Source organism: Octodon degus, unplaced genomic scaffold (genome assembly GCF_000260255.1).
Source record: "Octodon degus isolate 3935 unplaced genomic scaffold, OctDeg1.0 scaffold00103, whole genome shotgun sequence".
Lineage (NCBI taxonomy): Eukaryota > Metazoa > Chordata > Mammalia > Rodentia > Octodontidae > Octodon > Octodon degus.
Window position 1 is genome coordinate 10,880,521 of NW_004524679.1, and position 10,757 is coordinate 10,891,277.

The 10,757-nt window shown below is 33.2% G+C and overlaps 1 protein-coding gene across 8 annotated transcripts in view; it reads left to right on the forward strand.

The window, feature by feature from the left end:
- The window catches only part of LOC101568064 (protocadherin-11 X-linked), a 1,027,172-nt gene that overhangs the window by 834,968 nt on the left and 181,447 nt on the right, over nucleotides 1-10,757 (forward strand). For 4 of the 8 annotated variants that reach the window (XM_023723774.1, XM_023723776.1, XM_023723778.1 and 1 more), the window contains one exon: nucleotides 4,462-4,485. The exons of the other annotated variants lie outside the window; for them this stretch is intronic. In XM_023723774.1, coding sequence (XP_023579542.1) covers nucleotides 4,462-4,485 — 24 coding nt within the window. The remainder of the gene's footprint in view (nucleotides 1-4,461; nucleotides 4,486-10,757) is intronic. 8 annotated transcript variants of the gene reach the window in all.

Consider the following 10,757-nt stretch of genomic DNA (forward strand, 5'->3'; position numbering starts at 1 on the left):
CTCTCCGCACACTCACCGGACCTGGGCTAGGACTGGGTCTGGGGGCTCCTGGAACTCGGCAGAAAATCCTACTCGGCTGGCGGGATGGGGGAGGCACTGAGGAGTGGTGGGTGGTGGCCCGAGGGGCTGGGAGAGGGTCTGGCCCATGCTGCGCCTGGGCTGGGACTGGTCCCGCCGGCGCAGTGTAGCAGAAAACTCTCCGCACACTCACCGGACCTGGGCTAGGACTGGGTGTCCAGAGATTATTTCTGATCTGATTTCCCCTGTATGTTTCTGCAGTTGTTTCTTTACATCAGAAACTATTAATTCGGAGATTTATTTTTTATTTCAGAGGTGATTTCTGATCTGATTTCTTCTATACCTTTCTGCAGTTTTTTCTTTTCTTCAGATGCTATTAATTCAGACATTTTAGTTGTGTGATTCTCAATTTCCTCTGTGCTAGTGTCTCCTACACTTTTCCTGGTTGGTCTCGGCTCCTGAGATTGCCTTTTGCTCTTTCTCTCTGTCATTTTGTATAGCAATGTCCTCTGACCTATGGTGTAGAGCTTTGGTGAAGTTATAATTTTAGCACCTACTGAAGTTCTTATGCAAAAGAGATTATTTGGTTAAGGCAGTTATAGTTTTGTATTTACAGAACTATAATTAGGAACACTAATAATGGATAATGATACTTAGCAGTTGAGAAACTTTTGTTACTAATGGGTTTGTATTTTAGACAGTAAGAACAAACATTATGTATGTATAGCTAATCAGATATTAAATTGGGAATTTGTATTTAAGTTAGTTCCCCTAAATTCTGTCTGATCACCTGCCCTTCATGTACCTGGGTATTCCAGGCAGAACGGTTCACCCCAGTTACCTTTTTCCCCCTCTCTTGGTCAAGAGAGAGAGAAGATGCTGTCATAGATCTAAGTCTAGCAAAGTGTCTCAGCTTACTGGGTTCAGATCTACATAGTTTGAACTTGTCCCAATGTTCTTGTCTTGGGTCTGGCTGCTGTGCTCAGCTTCTTCTTGCTGCAGCCCTTGGAAGTGAGCCTGCTGTGCCCCTCTGGCAAGATGATCTGCTCCTGGATTAGCAGGGTGGTTCTGGCCCCTAGCCTCTCTGCAAGGACTTAAGCTGCAGAATTTCATTCCAGGCCTGTTTGCCAAGCCTGGGCTGGGTCTGGAGTTGTCCGGCAGGTGCAGCAGAGCAGAAGTTCTCACACAAACATGGCAAGCCTGGGCTGGGTCCAGAGGGGTCCTGACAACACAGCAGAAAGTAACACTCACACACCAGGCCTGGACTGGTTCTAGAGGGATTTTACGGGCACAGCAGAGCAGAAGCTCTCCCACACACATGCAGGGCCTGGGCTGAGTCTGGAGGGGTCCAGAGAGCACGGTGGAATGTCTCACTCACATGCTGGGCTGGGGCCATGTCCTGAATGGTCTGGTGGGTACAGCAGGGCAGAACTTCTCCCACACACATGGTGGGACTAGACTAGGTCTCTCTTGTGTTATTTAAAGTAATTTTAGAAATTGTTATGCAAGCTCTAGCCATTGTATTGAATGTCATGTAAAATTGGTCAATATTTGATTTGCTCATTTATAAACCAGGTTTCACTTTTCACCAAGTTCTTTTTTTTCCTATTATTTTATTTTTCTAATAATAATTTTATTGTGAAAGAAGTAGCAATCACACAGTTTCAAAACAAGTCAGTACCACAGTTACAATAATTAATACAGGGGCCGGGGTGATCGCTCAGTAGGATAAGCGCTTGACTGTCAAACATAAGGATCTGAGTTCAATCCCCGGTTCCGAAAAAAAAAATAATAACAATTAATACATTGCACATTGTTTTGTTTGTAGTAGTTATTCATAGTACAAGATGCAGACATATTTTTTCTTTTTTTCTACATTCCAAATATAGTTTATTTATTTCTTCCAAGCAGAAAAAATTTTCCTTTGAAGAAATGCTTCATATTTGCATATTAAATTTGTGTCTTTTTTTTCTTTTTCTTTTCTTTGGGGGCTAGTATATGGCCTACTTCTTTATTTTTTCTCATAATTTTATTGAGAAATAAATAGCAATATGACAGTTTCAAAAAATTGGTAGGACAGTTTCAACAATTAGCACATTGCATACATTCTTCCTAGTGGTTAATTGCTGTACAAGATGAGGACTTGATATCCTATTTACAAACACCATTAGAAGAAATTCCTCTATTCATTAAGATAATGTAACTATATATCTATACTAACCACTTTGAATACACAGATATAAAATGGACATTCATCTGTATCCCATTTCTTGTTAAGTTCCATCATTTAAATATTATAGGTGTGTAAACTCAGCAAAATATTCCAAAAGAGTCCAGTAGTCCATAATAATATTGGGTCTACCACTTCACTGGCAATGTCAGAAATTGTTGACCTGAGTCCCATACAGCTCAACATAACACCATGGCTTTACTTCTTATACTTCGTTTTTATACTTTTCTGCTGGATGGTTAAGACCAAGGTAAAGCAGGACCTATGCAACAAGAGTTGTAGCTTTTGAGTCTGATAAGGTCAGTGAAATCCTCTCAGGATTTATCCTGAGATCTTGTAACTCAGATTATAGTACCTTTGTCAGTGTCAGCCATGTGGATGAGTCAAGGCCATTGCTTGGCCAATGTGCTCTCTGTGAAAGCATGAGAGAAAGTTTTCTCTCCATGTGACTATCCTTAGGCACACTCTACATCATCGATCACTTTCATCTTTAGCCCCAGAATCTCCTTGATCAGAAAATTTGGGATACTACCGAGTTACATGATGTTACAGTACAAGTTCTCATATGTCCTGAGTCTTAATTGACCTTCAAAAGCTAGGGCCAAAATGTTGGCTTTCCTTGTGGTCCTCCTTTTTCTCTACTTTTGGTCTGCAAACTTAGATAGTTAATCATCCAGAAGACAAGCTTATTGTTATTACCATACAACTTAAGCTGTTAAGCTTAACCTCACTATCTGTCTGAAAATCAAAAATCTGAGGCATAACATGGAACAGGTGTTTTTCATCAAGCATTGATATGTTGAACTTTAAGTCCCTACAGAATATGATGAAAAAACATCCAAGTTCTTATATAAATACTTTCACAATTATTTTCAGAAAATCAAACCTACCCCATGTGTGTTGTAAAAGTATTCATACATTTATTTTATGTCAATTTTTATTAAAATTAAATTCTTATAGATGAAATAAAAAGAACAAAAATGTTCTTTTTGTTTCAATAGCAAATATATTAATACTCATCATTTCACAGAGAACTTATTTTGACCATTTCATTTCTATTTTTTGTATTTTGAACTTACTACATTTTTATCATTTTGTCTTCGTAATATTTACATTGTATTTAAAGAAAAATTTGAACAAATTCAACTATTTACATTGTAAAAGTCCTAGTTCTTTAGTTTTGTTGAGACAGAGATCCACTATAGCAATTAGGCTGAACTTGAGCTCATATGTGGCATAGACTAGGCTACAATTTACTGTAATACTCCTGCCTCACTCTCCTGAGTGCTTGGAGTCTAGGCATGCATCATTACACATTGTAATGGTACCTATTAAATGCATATAATAAATTTCATCCATATGTGTACACATGACATTTCTGGAAATCCAGTAGTTTTGGAGAAATAATTTTTAGTCTTTGACTTAAGATTTTGCAAAGTAAATAAACCATCTCTTCAAACTTATACAAATCCAAGTGTTTATAAATATATGATAATTTACTTAAGTCAAATTTTATCATTTCTTTCAAATTAAGCATTATCTCAATGATTTTTAAAGTTTTCATAGCGTAATTCAATGCCTGAACTTATCTAGGTACAATGATAAGGATTTTAAAATTTGAAACTACAGCTTTAGATGTGAAAATGCCATATGATGGGAAATTTTTCTTAAGTCATGATAACAGTAGTTCTATTTAGTCATCCTAATGCTAGTATCTATTGCTACTTCTGTCAGTTCCATTGCTGTTTTCTATATCAGAATTTGGAGATAAAACAACCTAAATACAAAATATTTTTCCTTATACTGCATTTTCAATAGGAAGTTTCCCAAGAGAAACTGGCATTTGGACAGGGCACAGTACATGGCCTTCATATGCACAGAAACAAAAAAAAAATGCATTGAGTTCCTGAAAAATACTGTTACTTTAAAAGCTGTAGAAAACCACCTTTCTTTTACAGGAAAGCACCAATTGTTCTTTCCCAAGAGGCCAGCATATTGAGCAAACTTGGTGTAATTTAGGAAAACATAAAAGAAAACAAAATTCCCACATTATCATTACTTGCCAGTCTGGGTAAATATATGCCCTATAAAATCATGTTGAAAACAATGAAATGGCTTGTAAAATTGATTTATGTAGTTATATCAATATTCTGTAATATGTTGGGATCAAGAACAATTATGTATTATTTAATTTTTTGAAAATCTCTTTTTAGCTATCATTCCTGGACTAAAGAAAGGTAAAGTAGACATTCCATATTATAACCATGATGCATGTTTCATTTTAAAATTAATTACATATATTTGTTTTGTGAATTTTATTCCTTTTCACTTCCTGTAAAACATAGCAATTTTAACTGTGTGATTCAAATACAGTTTTAATATGTTTAAAATGAACTGATGTTGTGGAAGCATATTCAGTAGATTGGATTGTTTTGAGTACTTGCATACTTTTAACAAATTGTATGTCACTAGTCTTCAGATAGCAAAATTATTATGACCTTATAGTAATTTACTTGATTTTCAGTGGTTACTTTCAAATTATTGACACATTTAATTATCTTCTTCTGCTCTCAGACAATGTAAGTACTGACAGAAGTTTGTCCAAGGAAGCTCCTTGAAATAAAATACTATTTTTCTCTCTGTTTATTCTAATTTGCTTTACAAATTCCATATGCTGTATTTGTGCTTAATAAAATAACCTAAGTTACTCATTTTTACTTTATAGGTAATATTTAGCATTAATGTTTTTGGCAAGTTACTCTTTTTCTGGGGGAGGGTACCAGGGATTGAACTGAGAACCTTGAGCTATCTCCTTGGTACTTCTTTTTGCCAAATGATATTTTTATATTTCATATATATATATATATATATATATATATATATATATATATATATATTCAGTTGAGTTGGAGGGAGAAAATATTTTAAACCTGAAGCTTAAACATTTAGACACATTAAAATGTGTCTAATTTTCTTGTGAGGATAAAATTTTAAAACATTATTTTAAATTAATTCTCTTCTTTCATTTTAATTTTGAAATGTAATTCAAATTATATCAAAGAATAATTTTCAGTCATTTGTGAGAAAATGGATGAGACAATGATGCTAAGTGAGGGAAATTAGACACAGAAAATTAAAAATAGCGTGGTTTCTCATACAATTAAAGTAAAATGAAAGATCAATATAAAAGTGAAATAGACATGTTGAGAATGCAGAAGGCAGACTTTTTGGAGATTGGAAGGAGTTCTGGTGAAGTCCAATGAGAGCGGTTTAGGGAGGAAAGGAAGAGCAGAAAGGATCAAGATGTGATAAGCATCTATACCAATTATCTATGATGAATCTTATAATTATAATAAAAATACAATAATACAATACAGTAATGCAATGTTAAAAAGAAAATTTATTGTATTGCATGATATTCTGAATGCACTTATATATTATTACTATATATTACTTAATATGTATCAATATGAATTAATTATTGCAACTTCATATATGAGAATGAATCTTAATGTTCTAATGCTATTTAAGGTGATAATTTATTTCAGTTCTTAAACCTTTACATTATAATTTACAGTATTTGACAAAAAGTAAATCATGTTCAAAGAATGCACCTCTTAAAAATAAGTGAAACATCTAAGTTGCTATGCAAAAAACCCTTCTCTTCAATTTTTAAATTTTACAGAGCAATAGTAACATCACTTTTTAATTTTTGGTATTACAAATGTCATTTTGGATTTTTACTACTGACACTGAGTAGTTCCCTTTTGAACTTATAAAAAGAATGCTAATATCAATCACAAAATTTTGCTTTTAGTTAAGTAGTAGAATTTTTTGAATTAACAGTAATACCTAAAACATGGAATTCCTCATTAAAATATCTGAATAACAAATATTGAGATAGATAGTGCAGGATAAAGTTGATGCAGTGTATGTTTTTAAATGTGTCCCTTCTCTTCTCATTGTTTTTCAAGGTAATCCTTGTAGTTATTCAGCTACTATAGACAGATATCTGAGAGTCATAGAGAGAACTGTGTGGTTGTGATGCAAAGTAAAAGCATTCTAACCATAGTGGGAAAAAAAAACATTCTTGATTCAGAGTTGGAAGAACAGAAATTCTGGTTACAGACCTTTACGTGATTAGATGCAGACACTTAGCAAACATTTCAGCTTTCAAAAGCTCCAGTTTCTTCATTCATCTAATTTAAAAAAATTGCATTAATTAATCCAGGTACATTGCTGCATGTCTGTAATTCTAGCACTAAGTAGACTGAGGCAGGAGCTTTGCAAGTTTCAAAGGCAGCTTGAACCATATGGCATGACACTGTATCAGCAAACAAACTGGCTGCAATCATATTTCTTTGTGGTATAATAATACAATAATATGAGTAATGGCAAACCCCTACAAAATCTAATATTTGAATTTATGCTATATTCTAGAATCTTGATAATTTTTCAAATCTACACTTTTTCTATCTACACTTGACAATTTTTCAAATCTATAGATAAAATGATCTATAATCATTTTGAAAGCTTATAACAATTTTATGTGTGGCCTTCCAATTTTCAGAAGTGAAAACTAATTCCAAGAAAATAAATGATATTAAAAATTCATTTTGTAATATCCAACACTCCATACCTATGTAAGATGTTAAAATCTTTGAGACGTCATTGGTAAACACAGAGTAAGGATAATTAAAACTAAAATCATATGTCAAATTTTGCTTTTATTGAATAGTATATATTTAACATATTTATAATGTAGTTTGTCTTTGACTCCAAGATTTACTGAAAAACCACAGTACTTGTTGTTTTTATATTCATGTACTTTTTCATATTACATTTTATATCTTCATTTTCAGCTTGTGTGAGTGAACTTGCCATTGTTTACAGTACATAGTACAATTTCTTAAGAATTGTTTTCACATAATTAAAAGTTTTTAGTGTCATAATATTCTTCTATGATCCTAATAAGAACTTTAAGAACATAGGATCATTTCCCTCATTCAGCTATTATAGAGGGCATACTTTTGTGTGTGTGTGATACTGGGGATTCAACTTGGAGGCTTGCACTTCCCAGGCAGATGTTTATGCCACTGAGCTATATTCCTACCACCTACGAGAGTATACTGACTTCTAGGGACAATGTTGAGTTATTTTCTGTGACTTGTTATGTTCTAGTAAATTAGATATATGTGGACAGGATCATAGTAAAAACAGAATTATTTTTATTTGTTACACATTTAAGTTGTACCCACAGAAGAAACTGCAAAAGTTTACTTGTCAATTCAATCAGAGAAAATTGTGTTTTAACTGATGGAAAAATTAATAAATATTGAAAAATTAGTATCTTTCATTTTGCTCTGCTTTCAACATTGAAGCAAGCATTTCAAGTGTACCAACACATTTTCTGCTGTGACTGAGATACATTTATGATTTGTAACCAGTAAAATGTTTAATAATTTTTCTCCTTGTAGTCATTTGTGTGATGTACGTATTAATGCTTTAGTTATATTGCATTTCAAGTTTTTTATTATTATTGATTTTAGGCAGCACTGTGAAGTCAAAATATAGGAACCACATATATAATTTTAAGTTTTCCACTGACCACATTTTCAAAATTTCAAATAATTAGTGGACATTCAATTTAGTAAAACATTTTATTTCGTATTGCATGTGCAAAGTGTTACCATCCCATCTTTGACAGTAATTATTATCAAAAATAAAATGGGAGATATCACATTCCATTGCATTTTGAGTCTTGAAAGCTTGTGTGCACATTCACATACATGCATAGCACATCTCACTGATCAATAGTCAAATTTTAAGTGTTGAAATAGTTACATGAGTTTAATGACTATTTTATCACCTTTATATATTCTCAAATATTAATGGTTGCATTTTGGTATCATATGAATTCATTGGATTCTATATTTGAAAATAAAATCAAAACCTTGAAGCCATTGGATTTATATTTGCTCATCTAAGAACATTTTTTCCAATACTTGTTCAAGCTCACAAAATGAAGGAAACTCCTGAAAGATGTGTCACACTCCTTTAGTGTTTGTGATACTGCAGATTGAGCGCAGGGCCTCATGTGTGTACTCCACCATTGAGTTAAATGAATAGCCCACTCTTTTTTACTATAACTTGTCATTGGTGATGGTAAATAATGTGAAACAGCAAAGTCTACTTATGTGGGTGAAAGTTAAGACTTTAATTTTCATAACTTTTGCTATATCTTTGAAAAAATTTAAAACTATAGCTCAGGGCATTGTGCTCTCCTTGAGGTGCTTCATGAGATGTACTCATTAAACATTGCTACAGAGTTGGAAATTTGGAGAATGCAGAAACATACATTATTTTAGAATGTATATTGCTTAGTTTTAATAATAGTAGATATATATTATTACCAGAATTTAAGCCAGAGGCCTGTACGTTTTTTCTGTTGTTCATATAAAATGTGTAACTTCAATTGTGAGCTGCTGGATGAATAATTTTGAAGGATAATTTTAATGTTGAGATTCTAAAAATATTAAATAAAAGCCTCTATTGTAAATAGAATGTGCATATAACAAATATCCATATGTTGTTCAATGTGTGCATGCCGACAAAATATATTTTGTAAACTTATTGACAATGATAATAAACATATTATTACTAAATACATTTACTTCTTCACTTATGGGCACCAGTAATCCAAAATATCACCAAACTGAAAATATGAAACACCTTAATTATGAAGAAATACAAATACCATTTAAAAGAATAATCAAACAAACTAACAGATGGTTTTCATTTTTACAAATTTCAAATCTAATTATGCATTTGTTGACTAGGAAAGATATGGAAAGGAGAATGTAGCTGTTTTGCGAATACATATGAGGTTTCAAAATATCTTTGTATAATTTTTAGCTTAGAGGAAGCAGCTGTTGGATGTTTTACACATTTTGAATTTACACAGATTATCAGTTATATTCTCTTTGTACTCCATATTCACTTTGCACTCTAAATATGCATTAGATCCTAGCTAAAAGGCTGCGAATGCTGTCCTCCAAGTTTAATAATAACACAAAAGATTAGGAGAAATTGGGAACTTTGGAAAACTCATATTCAACATTTTCCAGTTATATTTTCTTAATCCTTAAGCTTTTTCTAATGTGCATAAAAAAGTTAAGAATAAAAATATTTCTGGAATTGTCATTCAGTGGTAGGGCACTTGCAGCATGTACAAGGTCATGTATTCAAAATTTAGCACAATTAAAAATACAATGAGAATATTTTGAAAAATAACAAAAAGGAAAGCTATTCTTTTCAGCAAATGGCACAATATAGAAAGGTATGAAAATAAAGGTTAAGTGATATATTTTGAAAAATAAAAGTTCAAGTGGTACAGTAGTACTTAAGCTGAATATAATACTAATATGAAATCAATAAGATGTAAAACTAATCAAAACCTTTTTTAAAAATTGTTAAGTAAGGGCCACGCAAATAGCTCAGTGTATTAAAACTCCTGCAAGCAGGCACAGGGACCAGAGGTTCGATCTCCTGAACTTCCGTGCTGGCCCCGCCCCTGGGGCATACTGAAATGGCAATTGAGACTGGGTGTACTTGTGTGCACCTTTAATCCCTGCTCTTGGGAGGCTGTAAAAAGGTGGAATACTAAGAGTCTTATCTAGTAGTGAGACTCTGAACACCCTGTAGACCCTTAGCTAAAATAAAAAATAAAGATTCAATAATTTAGGAAAAATTAACAAATTATTTGGAAAAAATTATCACTCTAAATTCAAGAAAAATATAGTAATTAAAGATCTGAGTATGAACTTGAGGTCATACAAGTTAGAAAAAAATAACAACAGATACCAAACTCCAGTCAACACCTGGTCCTTCCACCGACCTGAGTATGCTAAGAATGACTGATCAAGCACCCTATCTCCAGCTGACACTACCCCTGCTTCTGGGATCTTCTCAGCAGCCCAGGAGAACAGGAGTAGACAATGAATTGATTGAATAAGAGACAAAAAAATCCCACTATGGTGATCCATCTCAGGACTAAAATATTACCCTACCACAGAGACCTGGTGGAAGATAGCATTTGGAGATAGACTTAGAGAGGGAATGTGCTAGCTAGTGGTATTTTGGTATTATATAGGAAGCCAGAGATCAAATCAGGAAGTTCACAAGACCTGTATTCCACCATGGAGCGCTAAAGTTGGATGGTAAAATCCTTAGAGGGGGTGACCATGAAGAATGAAGTTAGTTCACTTGAATATTTGAACTCTGGGACTGTTTTTTACATTCAACAGTAGCTAGTATTCTGAAATATTGAAGGACAATTTACAGGTGGAAAAATTGGGTTCATTTAAATCATAGTCCTCTTAGATATGCTTAAGGTATGTTTATAAATGGATTGTAGGGATCATCAATATCCAGTAAATATTTGATGGTGTCGATGACACTGAATTTACAACTACTGTAGCCAAGGTAAAATAGTAATAAATGGCAATTG